Source organism: Pongo pygmaeus, chromosome 5 (assembly GCF_028885625.2).
Source record: "Pongo pygmaeus isolate AG05252 chromosome 5, NHGRI_mPonPyg2-v2.0_pri, whole genome shotgun sequence".
NCBI classification, from domain to species: Eukaryota; Metazoa; Chordata; class Mammalia; order Primates; family Hominidae; genus Pongo; species Pongo pygmaeus.
In genome coordinates, this window is record NC_072378.2 from 72,474,121 (window position 1) to 72,501,886 (window position 27,766).

The following is a 27,766-nucleotide window of genomic DNA, read 5'->3' on the forward strand; positions in this document are numbered from 1 at the left end:
ATCTACCATTTACCTTTACTCAAGAAACTTTGTAAATAGAATTTCTCTTCCAAAACAAGGGGATAAGCCAAGAGAGAAAGAGACATGGAGTCAAGAAAACAAGAGATTCCGCACAGGAAAGAGCAAAGGGGATTTCTATGATGATAGGGAAGGGAAGTCCCAAGACAACAGCTATGCAGGCCTTGAGAACAGAATGAGAAGGAGGCTGAGAGCTCCAGGAGAAAGATCTTCAAGGAAGCGAAAGAATGGAATTCTCAGATTTCATGACGCATTTGACCAGAGGAATTTTATAGTTCTGTTGGAAAGATCTGGAATGTAATCATAACAGGTACATATACGCAAATCAAGAAATTAAAATAGGGCAATTATAACTCCCAAAAAAAACCAAAAACTTGTATAAGAAAGAAAGAGTAGCCATAGTACATCACATTGCTGAACTGGGAACAGCAGTTACATTGTCATAATAATATTAAATAGTAACTTAGCTAAGAAGTTAAAATTAAAATGTTGATAGGATGAAAGGAGGGGAAGAGGGCAGGTAAGTGGGCAATATCATTATCTTTCAGGATAGGAAGTTAATTGATAATGTCTAAAATTTAAAAATCAAGAAATATAACTATAAGCATAATCCTTAAAAATAAGCATTCTTGGCTGGACGCAAGTGGCTCATGCCTGTAACCCCCGCACTTTGAGAGGCTAAGGTGGGAGGATCACTTGAGGCCAGGAGTTCAAGACCAACCTGTGCAACATAGCAAGACCCCACCTCTACAAAAAAATTTTAAAAAGTCAAGTGCAATGGCACACACCTGTAGTCCTCACATACCTGTAGCTACTCAGGAGGCTGAAGCCAGAGGATTGGTTGAGCCTGGGAGTTTGAAGCTTCTGTGAGCTATAATTGTACCAGTGCACTCCAGCCTGGGTGATAGATTATGACCCTGTCTCAAAAAAATAATAATAATAAATAAGGATTCTTAAAAATAGAAGCAACAACTATAAGAATTGAAGGGGTTGCCTCTGAGGAACAGAAAGTAGTGTGAAGAGAGATGTGGAAAGGGATTGCTGGTTAATAGCCTAAAACTTTCAGGACTTTGACATTTTAAACTCTGTACCTTGAAAAAATAAGCTCCATGTTCATTATTCCTTTGGATGGTCAGCTGAAACATTCTACACCATTTCCAGTAAGGATCAAACATGCCATAACGGTAATACTTGCAAGACAAACAAAATACTCCCAAAAAACTGAATTATACTGGCCTTGTACTTATTGAGCAAAGTCCAAATCTGTTTGGCTGCCTAGAGCACCAGCATCACCTGATAAATGGTAAAGTTGGCTCTCATTTTGCTTCTTGTTGATTTGTCCTTTGAATTGTATACACCATGTAAATTAACCATAGGAAATCCCTCTAAGTGTTATTTTTCTCTTGCCAACTACTGTGTGGTTTTGGCTTTAAATATAGGAACATCAGCTACTGGATCACAGGGATGTGGGCTCAAAGTTCAGCTACTAGAAACAATTTGCTAAGAGAGACCTAAGGACAAAATAAAGTTATTAGAGTGTAAAGGGCATAGAGTTCCACTTTCCACCTTCATTTTTACTGTTAACTAATACCAGCCGTGTGACAGATGCCACCTGTACCTTCCACACCTCTCATTTAAAAGGCATTTTTGGGAGATGAGTAACAAAGGGAACAAGAGCTTAGCCGTTGGGATCAATTTGATAGAAAAATAGCAAGACATCAGGTCTCATTGTAAAGAAAATATTTAATTTTCTCAGAGTGGCCTCTTTTGCCCCCAGTTTTTATAACATTCACAGGCAAAGCCTCGGTCCCATTCTTTTGTTGTTCTGTTGTTTTGAATTTTTTCACTGGTATCTAATAATGTACAGACCTGCTATATGCTTCTAGTTCTACAGGAGTCTTGCTTTCAATGTATCAAAAATCATATATGTGTGACGTCTTCTATGGAAATTGTTTAATTAAGGCAGCCGTCTGTGTCATCACAACATTAGAGGATCTCTGGGCATCACTACTACAGAAGAAGCTGCAATCCTAAATCCATATGTTTTCCTTAATTATTCTAAATCACTCTATAAATTGTGTGTATATAATATTTACAAAAATTAACATTTCAAGATGATGCAACAATAGTTGCATTATATAAGATATCAAGATACTTAGCACAAATTTCCACAGATTTGTAGATTAAATCAGCATGAGCCATGTAATGAAGGCAAGGAACTTTGGTTCAATTATTTAAACCTTCCTCAAAAATATTAAAAAGTCCCTCAGGTTCTACTACTATATTTTTCTAGTTTTTTTATATCACTTTCTGAAATGTCATTGAAGTACAATGTGCATGCAGAAAAGAGCACATATCTTAGGAGAACTGAGCACACCTGCATAACCAGCACTCAGATAAACAGAGCAGGACCTCCTGTGTACCGCTTCGCAATCACTATCCCATAAGGATAACCACTGTGCTACCTTCTAACAGCATAGAATAGTTTTCCCTGGTTTTTGTACGTTATGGAAATGTACTCCTTGGTGTCTTCTTTTTCTCACTCAACGTTATTCACATGAAGTTCATCCATATTGTTGTGTGTAGTTACATGTACTATTGCCATATAGTATTGTACTATGTAAATGTATCACAAATTTCCCGTTTATTCTACTGTTTCTGGGTATTTTGGCATTTCCAGCTTTAGTTTATTAGAAACTAACATATAGTACATATCTTTTAATGAACATATATAAGCATATATGTTGAAAATGTACCTAGGAGTGTGTAGTTGTATCACAGGATACATAAATGTTCAGCTTTCATAGAAACTTCCAGTTTTCCCAAGTAGTTGTGTCGATTTTTAACTTTTATTCAGCATACATTTATTCAATGATATTCTCAGGAAAAGGAATATTGTTAGATCACATTTTCTTCATTGTAGATTTCACAATCATGACTGATGGTTATGTACTAGGGATATGGCCCATTTAAATGAATTGGTCTGCCAGGCATGGTGGCTCACGCCTGTAATCCCAGCACTTTGGGAGGCCAAGGTGGCAGATCACTTGAGGTGAGGAGTTCAATATCAGCCTGACCAACATAGTGAAACCCTGTCTCTACTAAAAATACAAAAATTAGCTGGATGTGGTGGTGCATGCCTGTAGTCCCAGCTACTCAGGAGGCTGAGGCACGAGAATCGCTTGAACCCAGAAGGCAGAGGTGGCAGACAGCCAAGATCATGCCACTACACTCCAGCCTGGGGGACAGAGGGAGACCCTGTCTCAAATAAATAAATAATAAATAAATAGGTTTGCCACATAAAATAAAATGTTTTGATTAATCTACTATAATAAAAAAGTTTTCTCTGAGGAGACTGGAGTAAATACCTGGCCATTAGAGATGTTTGCAGACTCATTACAAAGAAAGAAATTTACCAAAATCTATATGGGAAAGTAAGGTTGGGCAATCTCTCAAATGAGCAGTTCAGATGGAAGCTTTTCCAACAACAGTCTTCAAGCAGTCAGCAAGTCTCCTTGGAGGGATTCTACGACCGAGAGCCAGGCAATTGGAGATATTGTCTCAACTCAGCCAACCTTGTATAAACCTCTTCATTTATCTGAGCCCTTTTTTTCTCACCTACAAAATAGGAATCTTAATTCACACTTTGATTGTGAGGATCACATAAAAATATTTTGTCTTATGTATGCCAGGTGTAATTATATGAAATGGAGAGAGTTTATGTTTTACATCAAAGAGCTATAAACATATTCTTAGATCATGGCATAAATACTAAGGTGTTTTGCAGCTATACACCTAGAGAGTACATTTTCCCCATCTTGTTTTAGTTCTGCTTCTTGATATCACTATCTTCATTTTTAGCATTAAAAGTATTACATAGTTCAAGGATTTCATTACTTCAATTACTAGCATACCCTGGTGTTCATTAGTTAACTAGTTAGCTTACTAGTTGCATAATGGATTTTCATTAGTCTTTTGCTTCTCCCTTATCAAATATTGATTAAAGATCAATCTCTAGAATGTATGCTCATGCTCAAGTCGCTTACCTAACTACTATCTTGGATATTAGCATTTAACCAGTCAATCATTACTTTTTGTTTTGGATAATATAGTATCTTTCCCTTACCAATTCAAAAATTACATTATATTACACTTTTTGGGCCTTTTGCTTCTTGGTGTGTTGTTTTGAAAAGCAGTTCTGGCCAGGAGCAGTGGTTCATACCTGTAATCCCAGCACTTTGGGAGGCCAAGGCAGGTGGATCTCTTGAGGTCAGGAATTTGAGACCAGCCTGGCCAGCATGGTGAAACTCCATCTCTACTAAAAACACACACAAAAAAATAGCCAGGCATGGTGGTGGGCACCTGTAGTCCCAGGTACTCTAGAGGCTGAGGCACAAGAATCACTTGAACCCAGGAGGCAGAGATTGCAGTGAGCTGAGATCGCACCACTGCACTCCAGTCTGGGCAACAGAGTGAGAGTCCATCTCAAAATAAATAAATAATATAATAAAATAAAAGAAGTTCTGATGTGGTGCAATATGTTTAACAGCCAGCTGAAAATGCCAAAGTAGCCTTCTTCCTCCTTTGGGTATTTATCAGGGCTAAGTATGAGAGGTAAAAGATTCTTCATGTGTAGTAACTTAATCATTTCTTTTTATTTTATTCTATCTCCTGCTCTCTTTTTTCTTTTTCATGTCCCCATCTATGCCACATGCAGTGTGTTTGGCGTAGTTACGCAGCTGATGAGAAATCTGTTTCCATTGCAACCTGGAAGCCACACTTGAAGGCCTTGCACACCTGCAGCCCTACCAAGTAGGTATCAGTGTGACAGCTGCCACTGTAGTTGAGTCTTTTCAAGTCTGTTAAACTGTACCCACACACACAAAAAAAAGGTGTTAATGTTTGGCTTCTCTTATTCTCTGTTGCTCCTAGAGAGATTCAAACCTATTTAGTAGCAGTTCTGGCACAAAACTAAATGGAATCAGTATCATTCCTAACAATCCACAGACTGGGGTTAAAGATTAAAATAATGTAAATTTTATAGAGATTTATTTCTACTATTTCATGCTTATTTTCTAATGTCTCATTTCATAAAGCCCACCAGCATCCTAAAGGTAAGCACACAGTTCTTGAAAAACAAGGATTATTTATTTTGCACCCATCACCTGACCCCAAGAGATGAGTGCTTAGAGAGTAATCCATCTTTGTACGTTTAGATCTCTCAAAGCCATTTCTCATCTGGATCCTCCCTGGATGGTCCTCAAGCTTTTACTTGCAGATCAAACTCATGTCAGTGGCAAAAAAAGAGAAAAATAGGAGTCCTGATAGGATTATAGTTTACAATGAGGCAATGGGACCCAGCAGATTAAAATTTGGAATTAGCATTCACAATTTTAAAGTAAGACTACTTTTCTTCACATTTCGTTGGCTACAGTAAATCACCCAGCCATGCCTAAACTCAAAGAAAATGGGGAAGTACAATTTTACCTTTTACCATGTGCCTAGAAGGAAGCAAGAACCAAGGACATTATGGACAGTCCTAATGATTACCACAAAGATCTGTAATTTAAAAAAAAAGGGGGGGGGCTTAGTCTTGGAGTCTTGGAAACCTGGACTCCAGTTCAACTATCACAGAAAATGTTAAATCATATTCACCACCTAATTAAAGAAGTCCTCATTGAAATACCAAAGCAGTAAGTCATGAGAAAGGCTTTCTGTGAGTCACCCAGCTTGATTAGCATAGTCAGTTCCTCAGGTTGTTCAAAAGTTATTAAATTGCTCATCCGACTTAGCATGTGAAAGCACCGGCTGTTTTTCTTCATAGCCCAACAAAACCTTAATCCTAGTGGCTTCATGGGATTCAGGACACCTAACTGACTCAGAAAAAACCACCTGTTCTTACTGATCTTGGGGGATATCAGCTGAGGAAACCTCCATGACATTCCCTGCCAGTGCCGTCTTAATGGAGGTTTGCGATGCAGCAGAATGCATACCATTGGGAAGCACCAGATCCATCATTAACTACATTACTTCCCTGTTCTGCCCTTGGCCTCAGTTTTCCCACCCACAAAGAGAAGGACAAGAGTTGGGCAAGATGATTCCTAAGCTCTAATGGGAAATGTCTCCTGGTGGGTGGTATCCAAAATTCTTGTCAGCACCTAGGACAGAGATATTCATAGCGCTCCAGGGATTTCAGAGAGGATGGAACCTCAGCATGGATAGAAGCATGGATGCTGTTGAATGCATGTTTGGATTAAAATCCTCTTTTCATTTAGATCTTGAAGTTTACTTGAACTTTTTATGGAGTTTAAGACCCTTTCAACATTTTGATATTAAAAAACCAAAAATAGAACATAATTCCTGTGCTATTTATTCCTTGGGATTATGAACCAAAAATAAAAATTATATAGAAATTGTATTTCTTGTCTTCATGAAGTTTGCTGGGTAAATGTAAAAAGAGAATCTGAGCAGGAAAACCGATAGAGAATTCTCAAGTGACAGAGGAGAGTGGTCTGTTATCATATGTGATTATTTGGCTTCCCACTTACTGCAGTTTTTGGATTAAAAGTCATTAAAAGCCTGGAAGAACTGTTTAATAATGAGTCAAATTCCCCCAGTAAATCAACTATTATTTTATTCACATAAGTTCTTTCTATTCGTCTGATATTTTCCCTGTCTTAAGTGGGGGTGGAGGTGGAGGAGGATTTATGCAAACACCTGTGTTCCTCATGTCCCACTGTGCCTTTCCCTCACTTTCCTTTTCCTGCAACCTCATGAACCATGGGGCTCAGCTCCATTGAATGAAAAACAGTTATTTGTCCAGAATGACACAGCAGTCACTGGTAAAGTTCATGGGAAACTAGATGTCCTAACATCTCTCCTCCTCCAGTGATGCTTCATTGCTTCAAAATGCAGAGGTTCTTAATCTTTGTTGTTGTTTTTTGTTAAACCATTGAGAATGTGATGGAAATTATGGGGTCTTTCCCAAGAAAGATAATCAATGCACAAGAAAATAAATACTTTGCCTACAATTTTAATGTATTCACAGAGTCCCTGAAGCCAAGTTCAAACTTTTGCTTTACAAAGCAAACTTGATTTAATCAAGTGACAATAATTTTCAATGACTTAGAGGGATCTTTTTATATTTAAGTGGCTTACCAAATGGAGAGTGTTGTAGTAAGAAACAGACTACAATTACTATTTTATTTACATTGTGTATTTTGCTTTAGCATTCAGCCTAAGAACTTCTGATGGGAAAGATAATTTATTCAGTCATGTATGCATTCAACAATTACTCACTGAGCACCTATGATGTGCAAGGCATAGTTCTAGGCACTGAGAATGAAGCAGTTGGAGTAAAAAAAAAAAAAAAGTTAGAATCTCTGGCCTTGGGAAGTATGTATTCAAGGGATGCTGGGATAGAAAATATAAATAAATAAATATAGGATATGTTAGATGGCATTAAGTGCTAAGGAGAAAAGTAAAATAAAGAAGGAATTTAGGGAGCATCAGAGGCTATAATTTCAAATAAATGGCAGGGAGAAGATCAATTTATCAACAATATCATCATCTTCATCATCAATGTTATTGTTATCATTAAAAAACACCAGCCCCATGCTCTTGTTCCCCATAGTTTTAGAGACATAGTGGGATGCTTTGATTCCACGAAATAGGATGAGAGAGAGGTCTAAGAAACAGCTGTGCAGGGCAGAGAGAAATGGGAGGAGGGACACTCAAACCTGCGTCTTAGCAGTTCTATTTCAAAGTTTTGTTTTAATAACAGAAGGATGTATAGAAGCAAGTACTTTTCTTGATTTTCTCCTCAAAGAGAGTGAAGCTGCAAAGGGCAAAACACAGGTAAATATGCTATTTAGGGAATGAGTCAGATATTTTATGAGGCTATGGGGAATTATCAAGCTCCAAAAACACCTTGTGGTACCTTAAGAAGTGGGGATTTGGAGATTATCTAACCTAAAGCCTTTGATTTACTCATAAGAAAACCAAAACCTGCAAGCAAATAAGGTGCCTGCCCAAAGGCACACAGCTCATTTGCAAAGAGTACAGACCCTACACCATGGTGCTTAGACCTACATTTGCTAAAATGAATTATTACAAATGCCACCCAACAGTATAGGCTAAAAGAGTTTTGGTAAATATACTATGTACCTTATTTACTCCAAGGAAATTTAGATTTTATACGATACAAAAAAAAATCTGCCTCAGCAAGTGACTGAGATACAATTCATTAATGAATCCAGGTTTAGAAACCTAAGTCTGCCAGATGCACAGGGAACAGTTATGTTGTAACTAGCAACATTCTAAGAGCCCTTGCTAATGCTGGTTAGATCAGAACCACTTTTTCTTAGCCATGGATAGCTTTGGCTAATGAAAAGTCTATTGTTTTTTATTCTACGTGGGCAGTCTTGGCTTTGCCAAGTAAATGTTGTGCTATCTCTGGTCCATATCACAAAGAATATATGTTAGCAAGTTGAGTACATTTATTATAAAGAACATTGCTTTTGTGGATCTTGCATGAAAAGAGTTACTTAAGGTATTTGATTCCCCAATCTCCAATTTGGCCATTATCAAGTGCTATAAATATATTCACTGGTTTATCATCATTTCTCTTCTGCCTGCACGCACCTGAAGGAAAGAACAAGGGGAAGCATCAAGCAGGTTTGTGATTTCTCTCTTGCTACATGTTTGTTCATAAATCTGATACCTACCAGATGTTTTAAATGTGTCTCATGTGAGTAAAATCGATCAACAAATACAAGATGAATAAAAGTGACCTTTCACAAGATTGCCTGCAAAGGTTGCTATTTTATTGATTTTTCCCCTCTTAGTATCAAAGTGTCTTTCCCTAACTCACTCCCTGCTTTTTTAAAATCTGCAGGGCATGGAATATTTGGAGGTGGGGGAGGAGGGGAACTGATCTTGGAATAGTCCTTGCTGTCATTTTCCCAGACAGAAGTCTTATCAAAGTATTCAAATATGGTAATCGAGAGAATGAAAAAGGAATTTTTTTTCTGAATGTTAAAAGTCCAGGCAGCAGTCTAGGATACACTCCCCTTCACTAGGGTCCATCTTTTGGAGTGAGATATATATATAATCTTTTTTTTTGGCAAGATGAAACCATCTCTCTGTGACATTTCCAGATCTCCAGCCCATTGAGTGCTGAGGTCTACTCAAGTGACTCAGAAAGAGCCCCACCCCCATCTTTTAGGAAGAAGACAGCCCTCCCAAAAATTCCCCAAATAATTTATTATCAATTTCCTATGACTTAGATGGAATGCATCATCAGATTACAGCAGAGAATTAAACCTAGAGGGAATACGAGGTGAAAGAAAAATTTCTTGATCTGTGTTAATGAGTACCAGGAAGTGCCTAGATTTGAGAGCAAAGCCCTGAAAAACAGAGCCAGGTGGAACCCAGCATTAATGATGTGAAGAGTGGCAGAGGCAGAACCAGCAAGGAGAATCCCAGGTGCCTGGAAAGGAAGAAGAGATACATTTTTTTTCCTATCATTGTCACTTCGTTTCCATAAAGAAATGAAGGCATCCACCTACCCAGAGTTGGTCCCTGAGTGGAGGCCAGTGTGGGCCCAGGGATTGTTCTTTTAGCTTAGTACTATTATAATAATTATGTTAATCATAATATATTTATGCAATACTGAAGCCAGTTTTGAAAGTTCACTTGGTGTATTACGGCTCTGGATTATCCATTTTTGCATTATGTTTATATGTAAAGATATACAAATCAAAACATAAATGCATTCGTCTATGATGGGAGATAGGCACGGTAGGATATACAACATCAGGCACATCTTCTGGGTAGGTAACCTACCCAAGGGATGGCATTAAAGTCCCTTCTCTTATTTGGTAGCATAGAGTTAGAGCCAAGGGCATTGGATATTCCTTGGAGATATTTCCAGGAAAAAGTCATTCTTCCCCACCTAAGAAACGTTTTTGACCAAAGAGAGGTTCTAGTCATTGGATTCAGAATAGTCTTTGCCTAGACACTGGAAGAGACAAGCTGACCAACTCTAGACCTTTAGTCCATTTTCTAGATTCCATACAGAGCTCACCATCCTTCTGTTGTGACAATTTTACTTGAAAAAAGTTACACAAAATAAGTCATAGCCATTTTAAGCTAGCTTATAGTTGCTTTGGTGATATTTTAAAAGCTTTCATTGTCTCAGGAGCTATCCATTTACTAATTATCTCAAAGGTGATCTGCCTCCAAATCCAAAGGACAGAGACCATCCTTGGCACAAATTCCAGAGCTACCTGAGAGTGCGATCACCCATCTTAGCTTCATCCTCCAAAACGGAGCTGTTAACACCTAAAAGAGAAGTTTGTAAATGACATGGAGGTGCCTCGAATAAGTGTAAACTCTATGGCAACCCTGAAGGAGGGGTCACCTTGGGCTGGCACAATGATATTGTACTGTTTTTAAATGTTAGCACAGCAGAAAACAAAGACAAAATTAAAGTGTCACTGTTGAGCTTCTGCTCACCAGTCCAAAAACAAGATTCCTATTTAGTTGTCACAATTCAAAAAAACTACCAACCAAATTTTCCACATTTATGATGTTCACATATATCTACAACATTTACCTCTCTGCATGCAGCAGACTGAGGTTGTCAAAGATAACTCACCGATAGGTTTAAATATGTACAAAACGACTGAAGTGGGTTGATGACTTAGAGAATCACACGTGGAAATTTCTTGCTTCTCTGTGGTCATTGAACATTTGGCAAAAACCACCTTGAAATAAGTCCTGCACTATTACTTAGCCTAGATTCCTTATTTAATATCTTATATTTCATACACTTAGGTGTCCTATCTTCCAACTAGCTGTCACATTACCCTGGGTAAAGCTATTACAGAATGTGCTCAATAAATAATTCTTGGATAGAGTAATAAAATGGCCTTGACCTCAAGTAGTTTGTGGGAAGAGATAAAACACCAACAAAAAATGGGAAGAGAGGAGAAATATAAAAAGAGAAATAAAAAATTAAAACATTGCAATAATCTAAGAAAAGTAAGCTGAAGCTCCCATTTAATATTATGTAAGCTTTCACCTTGTTGTGCTCCATACACAGAATTTATAATCCTGCATAATGAATGCAGAAAGGCTATTGTAATAACAATGGCAACAGTACCATCTTAGAAAGTAACAAAGTTGTCCTTACCCAAGCAAAATATGCACAAAGTAAAATGCATTTATAATGAGAGTTCTTCCTTAGAGAAGAGTAGATCTGGGTCCAGAGTATTGTTAATTAATGCTTGACCCCATTTCAAAGGAATTAATTAACACCACCCAACTGCAAAGTAATTTGCTGCCTTTGGGACCACTGAGTTATTGATGATGAGTCAGAAAGGCAGAGGAGACAAGCTTCAGCCCAAGCAGGAGCCAACATTTTCACCTTTTAGCTCAGAACTTGGAATCTCCTAAGTCCTTCTTCATGGTTTTTCTTTGTGTTACAAACTGAGAGAAACCCAAGTGTAGATGAATTCAACACAGCAGCCAACATTTGCCTCTGGGTGCCTGGCACTCTCACCAAAGGACAGAGCCATGACTGTAGAGTGGGTCATACACAGAGAGGCTTTTCTTTCTGCAACATTGATTAAGATGTCGAACACATTTATAGAACCCTTAGTTAACTATATTCCCGGCTTTGGAATGTTCTTGTTAAAAAGGGATTTTGTCTTTCTACACTGAGGTTAGGGTATGTTTAAACAAAATTTGCCTACAATGTCTTGGGCTAAGGAAAAATGTCACATTATTTATGACAGATCCAAAACTTTTCTTTAAAAATACAATGGCCAAGTGCAGTGGCTCATGCCTATAATCCCAGCACTTTGGGAGGCCAGAGAGTGGATCACCTGAGGTCAGGAGTTTGAGACCAGCCTGGCCAACATATTGTGAAACCCCGCCTCTATTTTAAAAATACAAAAATTAGTTGGGCGTGGTGCCGCATGCCTGTAGTCCCAGCTACCTGGGAAGCTGAGGCAGGAGAATCACTTGAACCTGGGAAGCAGAGGTTGCAGTGAGCTGAGATCACACCACTGCACTCCAGCCTGGACGACAGGGCAAGACTCCATCTCAAAAATAATAATATCTCAAAAAAATATAAAATATCTCAAAAAAAAATAAAATATCTCAAAAAAAATCTCAAAAAAATAAAATAAAATAAAATACAAGCCATCAATCTGAAGAAGAGCTTTTTAAATATAGCTCAACTGAGCAATAGTGAAAATACTGTTTCATCAGTTCTCTTTGGTACATTCAGGTACAAATTACTGTTAGTCTCAACTGAGTCTGCTGTTTTTTCCTCTACTCCAATCATAAAATACTTCTTTAGCATCATTTAATCACTCATTTCTTTTCCTCTGAATTCCCACTAAAACAGTACTAATCTCATATATGTGGTGGTAAATGTGTTTATTGATTTCATTCTATTAAAAAAATTCGTTGGAAAAGTCATTTTTTAAATGGGACAAGTTTTTTTCTGTTTTGATATAAATTGTCATTTTCAGAGAACTGAATTTACCTGTGAACCCATCTGTCCAGAATAAGCCAATATTCTCACCTTGAGGTTTTATGTTGTTCTCCCTTCTTCCTTGACCAGATTATCAAATAGTAGTCAGTCATCACATTGATACAAGAAGGTTTTTCCTTCTATCTACCTAAGTTTTATTGCTACAAAAACAGATTATACTATCTGAGGTTTTGAGATTATCTATACATCTTGCTGCCTCTAGTTACTCTGTCTTCTTAATCAACAATGGTTGGCTATATGCCTGCTTGATACTTAAGCTTCCTTAATGGCAATTTTAAAAGCATTGCTAGAACCCTTTCAGATTTCTTAGTAGACTAAAGTTGCTTTACCAGGTACCTGTGAGACTGTTGTAAAGATGCATGTCTTAAACGTTAAGGCAAAAATGATATTTTTATATTACATTACACTCTTGTGCTGTGAGCCACTGAGTGCTTTTTCTGAACCACTCCTGTGTGGTTGGCTTTTGGGGGAAGGGGGAGTTCTGAAGCTGTGTGTGGCTCTTGGAGAGAACTCTAGAACCCTGGTGGAAGACTGTGTGCTCTTATATTTTTTCTGCATTTATTTTCCGTTATTTCAATTTTCTTTCTTCTGTGTGCAATGAATGATCTGTGTGTGTTGTTAAACTAAACTCAATAAGACTAGACTTTGTTTTTTTTCCAACATAGTCAACTTGTGTCCTTATTGGCAAAATGTTCCATTGTTTCAAAAACAATCTTTCCAAAATGGTCTCTCCTTCTGTTCACATTTATTGATAGAGGAAATGGATTTAGTCTTCTAGCAACACGTCATAGGACTTAAAATAAGAAACATACTTTTCTTTCATTTCTTACAAACCAGCAATCTAGAATCTTTTCTTCTGTTTTGTTGAACATATATTCTGTCTGACAATTGGTTACCTATATCAACTATAAATGCAGATGTTTCACACAAACCAAGAACTTACGTTTTTAAATTTCAACAATTAATGTTATGAATTTATTGATTTCTGTAAATATTTATTCTTTGAACTTCTAAAGTATGTTATTACTCAATCATTTATACTATGTGTTATTGATATTTATTACAGGGGTAGCTATATTCTAAAGTATTTATTCTTACATGCTAACACAGAGACTATCATCATTTGTATGTAATGCCTAGTTCAAATCCAATTTTTCAACCTAGCCGTTAAGATCACTGGATATCTTTCAAGCAGCACAATTAAACAACATAGTACTCTCTGCTTAAATAGTCTGTGTACTTCTATATTAAAAACAATAAAGCCAAATGGCTTTGTTTTTATAAAAGAAAGAATCCCTAAGCACTTTCCTATTCGTGAAATGCTTAGTAATGTGCTGCTCTATTTCCCTCACTCCTAGTAAGTTCTGTAGTAATAAGCAGAAGCTCTTCAGAATGTACACCTCACGGAAGCAGAGGTACCCAGCATCCGGGCTATTGACATGAGATTTGAGAATGCCAACTAACCTCAGGTGCATGACCAGGTTACACCGCCACCCCACCTGAGCCCTGTTCAGAGACTCACTCTTTCTAGGGACTTCTTGAATGAGGTTTTCAACCCGCTTGTAATTTTCCTTGTTGCCTGTTGCCTGCTTTGATACTCTCCACCGCTGGGACATAGTCGGCGTCCCGCGTAGAACTGGCAGTCAGCCCTTTGGCGCCTCCTTGTGGTTGGTCAACTGCTGAGCTGCTGCACGCACTGGATTGTTATGGCTCAGTTGCCATATTGTGCCTGAGGCGAGAATTTGTAGAATGCTTATCCCATGAAGGGCTAAAATCCTAATTAAGTATAACAATAACTACAGCATTCTAAGTCCCAGAGGATTACTGTGGGGTTATGATGATGCCACACAGTTCCCTGGCAGAGAACAGCCAGTAGTAGACTGCATGCTAGGCCATTTGAATAACCTGTACATCTGGTTCCTAGAGACGAGAGAATTCTCTCTTTCAGGGTGACAGTGCAGGCTCTGCTGAGCATGGTCCTCAGCTGTAAATGTGGGACTGTACCCTAAGAGAGATGCTCCAATCAATGACCACAGCAATTTTTTTTTTTACTTTCTGCAAAGCAAGACCTCCTTGTTGGTCTCCTGGGGATAATCCTTGGCATTCTTCCTAAAAATACTGTTACATAAATCTTCAAAAATCATATTCATAGATGTCACCAAAAAAAAGGCAGGAAAATAATAAAAACTTCAGTGTACCAGTGAAAAGTCTATATTTTTAATCAATTCAATGTGTGCTTTCAGTAACAGTCACCTAATCAGCTTAATAGTCATTTAATCAAGACGCTGTGCTGATTTTCAAAGGGAAACAAAGTAGAAAAATAATAAAGTGAGCTTTTTGTAAGAGGACACAAGAACAGATCTTTGCCTTGGAAAAGAAAATTTTGCCTGGTTAAAAATTTCTTGATTAGAATCTTATTCTTAACTTTCATATAATTATGTCAAAAGAGAACGTGAAAACATTACATTTTTTCTAATTTGCCATGTAATATGCTGAGTTTATTTTAAAACAATTCTTGGGAATCTTTAAAATAATAGACATTAGCAAATATCCATGTAGTTGAGAAGGACAAAAGGGAAATGTTACTTAGAATTTATTTTTGTCAACTTTAAGTGCTTTAAATGATACTAAGATTTAGAGAATATTATTCACATTTTCCAATTTATTCATAAGGTAATGTCAAAATGGTTCATAGAGGCAATTTTTAAAAATATTTTTATAGGTATGATTTTTAAAATATTTTTATTATAAACAAACTGTGGTGGATTGAATGCTAATACTTTCATTTTGGATGTTTTTACTTTTTTAGTAATTTAATTTTTTTAATTTTTCATATTAAATGCTTTTATGATGGTTTATCCATTTCTTATTTATTTAGTTGACCTAGAAAAGAGATATATCTTGAAAGTTTGAGAAAATAATTTGATATTAACTAAAACCAACCTTTTATAGTAATTAGCATCTGTTAGTTCCAGAAAAGGTAATAGATAAAATCAAATATAGTGAGGACCAATTGTAATGATATCTATGTCAACTTGAGCTATTCATTAATCTAAATAAAGGTGCAGAAGTGAGCATATGCTTCCTGAACTAGATCATTGTAAATTTTAATTATGTAACAGATGTGTTGAAACTAAAAAGAGATTTGAAACTTTTACAATTTAAAAAAAAAAGCTTGAGAAAAGTAGACATTTTTGGACACTATCCCTTTGACAGATTTGTTTAAATAATTGAAGGCTTTGGGATGACATGGAAAACCTAGCCTGAGAATTAAAAGATGCAGGTTTATGATGTTATTGTTGCTCTTGTTTAATGTAATCTATCATTTAATCACACATGTGTCAAGCACAGATAAACTCTTCCACTGTTGGGATTGTTGTAAAGAACTCTTGAACCCACCTGACCTCATCACCAAACTGCCCCGCCTGTTCTTTGCATGTGCCTTCAGCAAGTCATGCTGGACTTAGCTGTGTCTGCATTTCAGAGAGGAGCTGTCAGTTGCATGGTCAACTTGTTTATTGTTTCCAGAACTCCCTGACCACCAGTTCATGATTTGATTTGTTTTCATGTAAACACACATAAAACGTGGTGCCCTTTTAGAATATCGTTTGTTAAGCAACTAGGCATGGAAAAATAAATGTTACTGTTTCTTGTTAGCTACAAAACACATATCCACTAAACACATTTGCTGTTGGCATGCTGCAGTTGGGGACAGTGGACGTTGCGGTAAGTGGAAAAAACAAGGCCTCCACTTCGTCTCAAATAAGCCTTATCCATGAGAACGCTGCTTTCATACCCCACAAAGGCTGCGGCATGACTCAGAGTAGCTGCTCTGAGAGACTTCCCTCAGACTCGTTGCCCAGGATTTCTTCAGGCCCTGCAGAGTCCTGGGCCTCTCACATTGATGACAGTATCACCTTCTAATGAATGGCATAATTTCACTATAAAGGAAACAAGAAAAAAAAAGAATGGGTACACAAAGCTTCTTACAGTTCATTTGATTCCCACAAGAATCCCTTAGCTGTGTTGCTATGTTTATCTCCAAGTTAGAGATGAGGATCCTAGCCCCCATGTGTCTATTCCCAACCTGCCCTTCCTAGCACATCATAGCATATCTCTTGATTAGGAAAGTGTGAAGATGCACTTTGGATTTTATGATTGTTGTTAATGCTTCTTTTTCAGCCCACAACAATTCGATCTTAGCCGGCATCAGAGAACTGAATGCCTGAACAAATATAATTTACCAGTAGCTGCCACAGCAAATCAATAGCCTGTTTACTAGCAGGAAATTGTGTTAGTGAACATAACATCTCATTCTGTTCATCAGTCATCACATTCATTATATGTTGGGGCTGTTCTATCTTGTGTGGTTTTCATCTCACAAGAATGAATGTAAGCATAAAAGAAATCTAATGTTAAGTGTTGTGTATTTAATATTATGTATGCGGTGCTACCAACTGCTATGAGATTGCATGAATTTATGGATAACATAATCTTGCCTGGAATATAAAATGCATGCCAAATGTAGGTATATATGTAACTGTCATCCCTGTTTACCTGTAGAAATGTCTAGAAATTACAAAGAGATATGCTCCCAAACAAAAAATAATTTTTTAAATCTCAAAAGATGAGGTTAAAGCTAAAATTACCCAACTGTTTTTCAAGTGAATTCCAAAACAGTTCTTAGTTATCTACAGTGTAATTGTGTACAAAACGCTGTATGACCTCAGTCCTTTCTACAATGAATCCAAAAAAGATGTATGTACCTGTAGAATGAGATTGATCTCAAATGAATGCAAATATAGAGATTAGATAAAGCTCAAATTTTAAATAAGGGAAAAATAATTGCTATGCTCCTACATGCTGAAAACATCTTGTCTATTGAAATATATGACCACATGAGCTTCATCAAATTATTTACCCAAGCAAAGTGGAAGAAATTGCTTGAAATGGAATAATCGTGCCTCTGTTCTCCACAGTCAGAAGCTAAGTTTTAAGGAGCGAGTGCGCATGGCTAGCCCCAGGGGCCAGAGTATTAAGAGCCGACAAGCCTCAGTAGGTGACAGGAGGTCCCCAAGCACCGACATCACAGCCGAGGGCAGTCCCACCAAAGTGCAGAAGAGCTGGAGCTTCAACGACCGAACCCGCTTCCGGCCCTCCCTGCGCCTCAAAAGTTCTCAGCCAAAACCAGTGATAGATGGTAAGCCCTGTTTTTCCGTAACCATTTTTAATTTGATAGGCTATAGTGAGTGAGATTATGAAGTAATTAATTCTCCATAGTGCCACTTGAAGAAAGAAGAAAACAACCCCAGGGAAAGAATTGTTTGTTTGTTTTATTGGAAATTTATTCATTGCCTTGGGCAAATGTGCAGAACATAAGTTTACTTTTGGAAACCACTTTGGCAGCTAAATTTACATTTCAAAGAAGCCGACAAAATGTTGTTAATTCTTCACTTGTATCTACAAATTTATTTCTCAGACAAGGGCCACATTAAGATCAATGGGACTGTCATTCTGATGTATTTGTGACGTCTGACCAGCAAAGGTCCAAGACCCAGGGACAACCAGGTGCTCTGTGAATATCTTGAAACACAGTAAGGAGGATGATCATTTCTGGTCAACAATGAAGGTGCTCTTTCCCTCTCTCACACACTCCATCTACCAGCAAATCAGAGACCACTGCTTATCTTCCTTAGAGAGGTTCCTGTTGAAAGTTATTTCGAAGTCTTCTAATGATAAGTAAAATTCAAGTTCTTCTCCCAAGAGGAATTAACCTATTTTATTTATCATATTATGTAGCAGATATTCACTTGCCAACACATTTTATTGAGTGCCACATAATTTTCATGTTTATAAAATAAAATATTTTATTTTTCACTTAAGATAAGCTTGGCTTTCCTTTTAACTAGGCCCCCTGGGATCTCTTATACTGGGCAAGGAACCAAAATCAAATAGCATTTCCCATTAATGCATAAAAACTGCAAAGGCTATCAGTCCTTCTCTTCTCTTTCCCTAAATAACGTGTATTTTCCCAGGCCCTGAAAGCTCGAGGAATAAAATTAACAACCAGGGGTCATAATCACAATGATCCGAGGATCCCTGCAGTGAAATCCCTGGAACCGCAGTCCACGGGTCCCTCTCAGCTTACTCAAAGGTCCTCAGGGATGTCTCTTCCACGCTCAAGTGAGCCACACAAGTCCCCTCTTCACGCCTCACTCCAACACCCCTGTGGATGCCATGCTCTTCAGGGCGACCCCTAGTGGCTGCACTGACGTGGCTCCTCCTGGCGGAGCTTGCAGGTCCCATATGGGCGCAGGACGGCTGATCCTGCCATGCTTCCCCGCAGCCTGTCCTGTGCTAAGGGAGGAAAAACCTCCGCCACCAACACGGGACACTCCTCCATCGAGCCACTTGCAGGATCTGAGTCACTTGTGGCACAGCTTTTCAGTGTCCTCTAGTTTCCTCACTCTCCTCCTAGGATTTTGGCTGAAAGCCCTTGAGCAGCTGAGTCAAGAGTTACCAGTGACAGGGCTTTATGTTGCACTCAAAATAGACTTGCTGAATATAAATGGGTACATCCTTTCTGGAGGGCAATTTGGCAAAATATATTAAAAGTCTTTACATATGTTTAAGCCTAGACACATCCCACCTACCAATTCTATTTCTAGAATATAATAGATACAATGAAACAATGTCAGACATTAGAAATGATGCTCTAAATTAAAAATTATTGACACAGAAAGATGATAACAAAAAATAAATCATTCCATTTATATATATTATATAAATTCATGTATCTATAGGAACAAGTCTGGAAAGATTTACAAGAATGTATGAACAGTTACCTTTGAGTGGTGAGATCACAGTTATATTTTGTTTCTTCATTTTTTAATCTGTATTTCCTAATATTTCTACAATGAACAGGTAAAGCTCTTGTAATAAGAAAGCAATAGAGGATTTTCTTTAAAAAAAAAAAAAAAAAAAAAAAAAAAAAAGCCCTCAGTTTAGAAAAGCAAAATGTTAGGGAGAGAAAAAGAAAAAAAAAAAACTAGCCCTTCAAGAAAAAAAATTAGCCCTTCCTTTCACACACTGCCCTCTCCCCTGCCCCTACTCTAGGGGTCCTTGCCCTGACTGTTACTCACCTAACACCTCTCCTTAAGCTGATTTCCTCCCAAGTGGTAGAAGGAGTAGCTTGTCTTAATGGTGGGAACCAGTCTTTGTTGAGTGCAGACATGGACTATGTAATGATGTTTAACAGCTTCTACTACTCAAGCTGCTATAACGAAGTACTAGATGCCTTAAACAACAAAAATTTATTTTCTCACGGTCTAGAGGCTAGAAGGCCAAGTTTAAGGTGTCAGCAGGGTTGGTTCCTTCTGAAGGCTTTCTTCTTGGCTTTAGATGGTCTTCTCCCTGAGTCTTTCTTTACATAGACTTTTCTCTGTACCCAGCCATGTGCAAATTTCAACTACTTATAAGGATACCAGTCATATTGGATTAGGAGCCACTCTAATAACCTCATTTTAATTTAATCACATCTCTAAAGACCCTATCTCCAAACAGTCGCAATCGGAGGTACTAGGGGTTAGGACCGTAACATATGAATTTTGGAGGGACGCAATTCAGCCCATAGACAAAGCTCATGCTCACCCACATCACAGCATCCCTGGAAAGCTGAGATGTGTCTGTATCTTCATCCTTGGCCCTGGTTTCACACTGCATTAGAAATCATACATTACATATTGCAACGGATCCATATTCTTCTAACATGGGCTTCAAAAAGCATTCAACTTTGTAGTGTAAGGTCCTTACTGTTGGCTGAGCATATTTAAATATAGAATTCATAGAATCTGGATTTTTCATTTGGAAAACAAATTCTACTTGTACTGTTTGGCCAGAGGAAAAGAATTTTTCATGGACTCTAGAGTCACCACTATCTATCACAATATTTTCAGTATCTGCAAAGATGTCTCAGAGGTACAGAAACAGAAGTCCTATTCTCTACCAAATCACAAATTGGAGAGGTCTCCTGTCATCTATTTTCTAGGTCATTTCATACGAGTACAGTTTTGTTTGTTTACAAAAGAATTGCTTCTCCCTTGTTGATGCCCATTCAATTAATTCTGAGTTTCCCAAGTGACCAGAGGACCAATTGCTGTTCTGTTGAAATTACTTTGTTGGCTACCCACCTGCAAGAGATAGTAGCTCCTGCCTCCTCATTTAATCCAATAGTCCAGAATCTTTACCTCTGATTGAATTCAATGTTGGGTCTTGGGAAACTGGAAGTTCTTTTTTTACAAGAAAAAAAATTAAGTAGCTGTCAAATAAATGTAGACTCCAGTTATACATCTTTACTTATAGTGCCTCTTTAGGTTTTAAGTATTTCTAAAATCTACTTACTACCATAGAAAATAATATATAACACTTATAGCCAGCTTTCAATTATTCCAGGTCTATTTGCCCATTCACTTCTGGGGCTGTTTTCTTCTCCTCTGCTCTCCTCACATATTTTCAGCATTCCATTGCCCATTAACATGCTCGGGGGAATAGATAAATAAAAGAAAGAATAATGGAAACTCAGATCAACCTTTAAGTTAATAACTAAAAGTTATATTTGGAAAATAATAGACCTGCAATTGAAAGATAGTATAATACAGAAACAAAAAATATTTAGGGTTAATCTGTAAATTTTAATAATTCCTGACAAATCTGATACCCTTTACTACAGACAGTAGTGTTTTCATAATTTAACGACTCTTTAAGAAGGTTATTAAATATCCATGGCATTTTTCTCTTGCTATAATTTTTAATAAGATTAATACGTTACACTTAAAAAGGATGCAGTTGTCTCTCAATATTCCATACTTGTGTGTATGAGAAAAATAGAAAGTAGCAGGCAGATGCTGAAGCCACAAATGACAAACAAAAGAAAGTAAACTCTAAAGGACTGATGTGATATTGTCATACCAAATTTATTTTGACCGCTATGATATGAATCATATTTTTAGCTGATAAATTCTATAATAAAAGATAGAAATACTCTATTCATCGATAGTATGTAACCCTCTTCATATAATTTTAGAAATTAAGTAATATAGAAATAGTTTTGTCAAGTATATGAGTAATAATAATGATAAAACTAAAGTATTGAATTCTTCCCATTGGCATGTGTTGTTCTAAATTCTTTACCTCTATTATTTTATTTAATTCTGTCAATACCCCTGTGGAGTAGCTGAGGTATTATCCCCATTTTATGGATGAGGAAACTAAGAGCTGAAACTAAGTAACTTGCCCAAGGTCTAGCAGGTATAAGTAAAGGAGCCACAATGCACATGCAGGAAATTGAATTTCACAGTCCTCCTACAAATGTATTCTAAGATGTTCTCCTAGATATTATATCAATTTCCCTTTAAGAATCTTTCATTTCTTCTCCTCCCCCAACCCCCACCACCCTCTTCTTGCCTCTGCTCTTCCAACTTCAATCGGTCAGATTCCCCTTCCCATGTAAGCCACTTGACCATGACCATGCCACTATCCCATCTTTATCCCAGCCTCAGCTGCCAAACCTCTCAACTACATCATCTCAAGGCAGCCAGAGCTAGAAGATTAGGCAAATTGGGGAAATGGCCTTTCAATGACCGTTCTGTTTTGATCAGGTATCTGGAAAGAGACTCAGGATAACAGCCATACTGGTCTGTGTCTATTTTCCCTGGGAGGGAGGCCAATGGTAGGGTCATCTGAGGCCTGTTTCAAGATGCAAAAGATGTGTCAGAAGATGCACAGGTGTTGCCAACAGACAAGCAAGTGGAAGGTGGCAGATTGCAAGTGAGAAATGGAGCAAGCAGCCAAAATCCACAAGAATGATACTAAGGTAGAGCCAGGAGAAAATCTTCGGATTTCTGGTGACTAGTTTGCTACGAAGGAGTCCTACACTTACTGAACCCCACTGCATTTGGGAGTGCCTTACAGAATTGCAATCAAAGAGTACAATAACCTGGACAGTGAAGGAGAAGGACGTAGCTTTAGGGAGCTCCACCTTACAGTGCTTGATATTAGCACCAACGTTCTGTAGTAATCAGCATGTTCGTTCCAGAAGTGGCAATAGATTGGAAGATCTGTTTCACATACATGTATAACCATGCATGTTTCAACAAGTCTAATATTGTTTCTGCTTAAGGAGAAATTACCATTCCTGCTGAGCAGTCCTCAGTGCTCATGTTAGCTGCCATGGAAGGTACATCCTCATCAGGTGTTTATGGGAAAAACTGGCACAGCCTGGGTTCAGGAGATGTTTAGGGTTCACCAAAGTGGGATGTGGGTGAGAGGAAGATGCGGAATATCTTCCGATTGTGGGGGTCCCTCAAGGCTAGTTCCTTTGTTCCAGGCACTGATGGTAATTCCTCTCTCTTCGCTACTCTTCATGTTCCTTTCTCCTCTCAGCCAGTGTACCAATTAGGATGCATTTAGCAGCAGGTCACAAAAGAAGCAGATTCAACTACCTTAAACTGTAATGCAATTTATGATACCACATAGAAAGAGGCTCGGAGATAAGACAGCTCTCCACAGAGCCTCAGGGCTCTGGCTTCATTTCTCTGATTCTCTGAGTCTTCTTTTGACTTTTTCCATCTGTCTGCCTGCCTCCTCCTCAGGCTGGAAGCAAAATGGCTACAGCAGTTGCAATATCTTCTCTAGATGCAACACTTTCAGAGGCAGAAATAGGCCATCTTATGTTTGTATCTCTTCTTAAAAGTGAGGAAAACTGTCCATTCACATCTTATTTTGCAGAATCCTCATGCCTGAAACAATCACCAGCATAAAGGATGGGACCGCCATCATTGGCTGTCACCAGTCAGGACCCAGCAGCTGGATCTCGGCCAGACTCCCCTAAAGCACATGATCAAGTGTGGGGGGAAGTAGCTGGATAAATTTAAGGATTTAGGTTTGGGGGTTGGATTTGGGGAAAGCAACTTCCCATAGTATAATATTTGATATAGCCAAGAAACCTCTTCCACTTTGGGTTGAGGGTAAGGAGGCAGCATGTCCTTAAACATGATGCTTTCTCTCAAATATTCTGTCTATATGTCATTTCTGTTCCTCTAAATGTCTGGGCTTTTAAAAACATAAAAGCCAGATTTATAATTTTTTTCACTTTTCTCTTATCACATCATTTCCATGAAACAACAAGCATAGACTAGACTGTCTCCTTGAATTTCAAATGAAAGGCGAAGTGGGTAAAGGAACAACTAGCAAAAATAAATAAATTAGTATTTCAATCATATAATCCTTCCTCACATACAGTCAGCCCATAAATGTTCTATCACCACCACCACTAAGGGAAAACTGGTACAGTTCCCTTCCTCTCCACCTCCTCAGCAGCTTCCTGACACCTCGCTCCTCAAGCTGTTTCTCTTGGTGACTCCTTCTTCCTTCTGAAGTTAATAACTAACCCAGTCTCACCTAAAAATAGCAAAAAAGTAGAAATACACCATGTGGGGTGCCAGAACCCTCAAGTCTTCTTAAAGATAGTTAGTTCATCCCCTTCCTCTCTTCTTTTAACTTCTACCTAGGTTCTAGGCCCACCAGTCTACCACAACCCTTGTTTGAAAATATCAAGATCACTGAAAACAGTGACAAAAAGGCAGCATTTTAATGCAATGGTTTTGACAACTATCCTGAACTAACAGTCTCTTGTATGCATAATGGCCTATTTTCTTCTAAGCAGTATAAATCACAGACTATCAGTATATTTGACTAATTTATGCACACGAGCTTTCGTCTTACACTAATCCTCTTTTATGCTTATTTTCCAATGGCATCTTCCTCCCTCATGTTTTTCTCAGTCTCCCCAGTTGACATTTTTGGTGTTTCCACAAAATGCCAACCACCATGCTGCACATAGCATTTTTCCTGACTTTCCATAATGATGGCCCAACTTCAGCCAGGCCTTGATTATAATTTTCCACATGATGCTTCCTGGCACTTTCTGAAATTGCCTGATAATGACTCTGCATTGTGTTGACAGAAATAATTCTTGTTAAAGCAGTATCCTATTAGGGCTTCCACTTAACCTGTTTGTGCAGATTTCTGGCCTGGGATTCTGACTGAGTAGGGCACCCATTCCTGTCAGCCTCTATTTGTAACAAAACCTGAGGGTTTTCTTTAATGTTAAGAACAAAAGGATTTATTGAGAATGACTGGATCTAAACTCTAGAAATTTATTCTCCATACTTAACTCTATATTCAGCATAATTGTTGGAGTAATTCTATGCAAAAGCCTACAAAGGGTATTCAGTAGGATTCTAAAACGCACTTTCAGTTCTTCCTTAACTTATTGGTAAAAACCATTACCTGAAGAAATTGTCTCAATTCTGATCCATAGGTGTCTTTTTTTAGTTGTCCAGGTTCTTTATTCAGCCCTTCAGGCATCTTCATTCAAAGACATATCCTACTCCTCTGCTGTGTGTCATATGTACTCTTGTCCCCCTAAGATCTGCTTTTCCTATTGGATAGAGTGACCTCTCAATCTCCGCTTTCAGACCCCAAGTGACTACGTTATTTTTTGGATTTCTGAGAGGAGTTGTGTCTTAGTCTGTTTGGACTGCTATAAAAAACATACCGTAAACTAGGCGGCCTATAAACAACAAATATTTACTTCTCACAGTTCTGGAGGCTGGAAGTCCAAGATCACGGTGCTGGCAGATTCTGTGTCTGGAGAGGGCCCACTTCCACGTGATGGAAAGGGCGAGGTTCCTCTTGGGTCTCTTTATGAGGGCACTAATCCCATTCATTAGGGCTCTGCCCTCATAGCCTAACCATCTCCCAGAGCCTCCACCTCTTAATACTATCACTTTTAGGGTTAGGGATTTAACATATAAATTCCGGGGGGACACAAACATTCAGACCATAGCAGGTTGCTTCTTCCATTACTTTTTGTGAAATGCTTGTTCTTAGTTTTTAGTGATGGGGAAATGCTTTTCTATTTTGATAAGACTGAAGTTCCACCTGGCTTTCTACTCTAATCCAAGTGCTCTTTGTATTATAGAACAGGATTTCTGTCCGATTTCTCTAGGTTCTGTCCCATTGTTTATTGTTACTCTACAGTGATAAGGAAAATTATATTCTGTTTCTGTTGGTGGGTAAAATAGCTTCCTGCTTGAGCTCTGAATGGATTTCATCTCCTCCCTTCCAGCAGAAACTGAGCTGCCAAATGACCTTCGAGTGCTGCCTTAACCATACCTTTTGGCTTCTGTAGATCCAGATTTCATTGAGAAACCCAGGGTTATAAACTGGAGCCCTATATTTTGTTTCATCAGCAAAGTGTGTGTGCATGTCCACACTGATACTTTAAAATGAATCCAAATGCTTTATTAGTTATCTATTGTTACACAGCAAATTACCCTCAATTTAGTGGTTTGAAATAACACATACTTATAATCTCACAGTTTCTATGGTCAGGTATCCAGAAGCAGTTTAGCTGAATAGTTATGGCTCAAAGTCTCATATGAGGTTGCAGTCAAGCTCTTGGCTGGAGATGCTGGGAGAGGACCCATTTCCAAGCTCAACTGAGCATTTGCTAGCAGGCCTTTTATTTCCTTGCCACATCATTCACACCCTAGGTTGCCTGAATGTCCCTATGACATGCAGCTGGCTTCCGCCAGAGAGAGCTGAGAGAGTACGCAGACAAAAGCTGCAGGCTTTTATGACCTAAGCTCAGGAGTGTTATGCCATCGCTTCTTTCATGTGTAAGTGGTCACAAAGACGAACTCTGTACAGTGTAGGCAGGGACTATACAGGGGGGTAATACCAGGAGATGAGGGCCACTGGGGACCATGTTAGAGTCTGGCTAACACAAATGCCTTTAAACAGATTATGTCTTTTAAATTGCAGATTTCAACCAGTCCCTATTGTCTTTCCAGGAACCCAAACCACCAATTCCCCATTCCTTTCAACCTCTCCGTTACCTACCTGCCTTTAATGACATGGGTTTATAACTTCTGGTCTAACTATTTTATGTCCAGTATCCTTTGTATTATATCTCAAAACAAAAAAACAATCCTGGCCTCGACCTATAGCTACACAATTATATTCCACTCTTAGTGAGGGCTCTCAAAAGGAATATTAACAAAATATTAAGTATGTGATTACTGCAGCAACAAGTTAAATAAAATGAGGAGGCCAGGCGCGGTGGTTCACGCCTGTAATCCCAGCACTTTGGGAGGCTGAGGGGGATGGATCACCTGAGGTCAGGAGCTCGAGACCAGCCTGGTCAACATGGTGAAACCCCATCTCTACTAAAGATACAAAAATTAGCCGGGCATGGTGGCGGGTACCTGTAATCCCAGCTACTCAGGAGGCTGAGGCAAGAGAATCGCTTGAATCCAGGAAGAGGAGGTTGCAGTGAGCCGAGATTGCACCCTTGCACTCCAGCCTGGGCGACAAGAGCAAGACTCCATCTCGAAAATAAATAAATAAATAAATTGAGGGAGCAGGACACCAACTAGTCAGTTGCAAAAACAAAGTGTCATAACTTCTAACCCAGCTCTCTTTCTTGTACAATGTATGGCCCCTCTTCAGCTTTTCAAGAGGTTGAAGATATGTTCTTGGTTGCTTCAAAGGGCAGAAGCAGAACTAAAAGGTGTGTGATACCAATATTTAGTTCAATATAATGACAGCTTAGCACTTAGAGACTCCACAGCAATTGAGTGGATTCCATAATTGGAAGCATTCAAATCAAAGTTGGATGATCAATAGTCAGGAATTTCTGGAAGCTTAAGGAGATCAAACCAGACAACCTCTAAGAAATTTTCTTCCAAATCTGAGTTTCTATAATCTGCTCTTCTGGACCAATGCAAAGTATCTTCCTTAGCCATTAATTCGTATCCTCACTAGCAATTCCAAACTAAGAAATGGAAGAGGAAAGCAAGGATTGGCTGAGGAATGCCAGGAGTGAGTTTTCTGTCCTTACCCTAGTTTCACATCTCTTTGATACAGAGAAAAGTGCTACCCGCTGCTTCTTGCCTCTCATTCCTCCCACTCTTTCTCTTCCCCTTTCACTGTCAGCCATAGTCCTTTCTGTCCTAAGAAGTGCATCAGGTGTGTCCCACCCACAATTGTGAGGTTTACATGTGTGCTCCATACTGGCTCATTCTTAGAACTTGGATAAGCCCTCCACTGGATTTC

The 27,766-nt window shown here is 38.4% G+C and overlaps 1 protein-coding gene and 1 long non-coding RNA gene across 4 annotated transcripts in view; one reads left to right on the forward strand and one right to left on the reverse strand.

The window, feature by feature from the left end:
- KCNQ5 (potassium voltage-gated channel subfamily Q member 5) overlaps nucleotides 1-27,766 on the forward strand; it is a 592,520-nt gene that overhangs the window by 509,560 nt on the left and 55,194 nt on the right. For 2 of the 3 annotated variants that reach the window (XM_054490399.2, XM_054490397.2), the window contains 3 exons: nucleotides 4,736-4,830; nucleotides 8,668-8,694; nucleotides 17,566-17,786. In XM_054490399.2, the coding sequence (XP_054346374.1) occupies nucleotides 4,736-4,830; nucleotides 8,668-8,694; nucleotides 17,566-17,786 (343 nt within the window). The remainder of the gene's footprint in view (nucleotides 1-4,735; nucleotides 4,831-8,667; nucleotides 8,695-17,565; nucleotides 17,787-27,766) is intronic. The other variant, XM_054490398.2, reaches the window with a different exon arrangement.
- LOC129037970 (uncharacterized) lies at nucleotides 18,815-27,640 on the reverse strand. Its single transcript, XR_008503030.1, has 5 exons — nucleotides 27,552-27,640; nucleotides 20,776-20,903; nucleotides 19,729-20,302; nucleotides 19,432-19,497; nucleotides 18,815-19,169 (listed from the first exon to the last, which is right to left on the reverse strand). It is a non-coding gene; the product is annotated as an uncharacterized LOC129037970 (long non-coding RNA).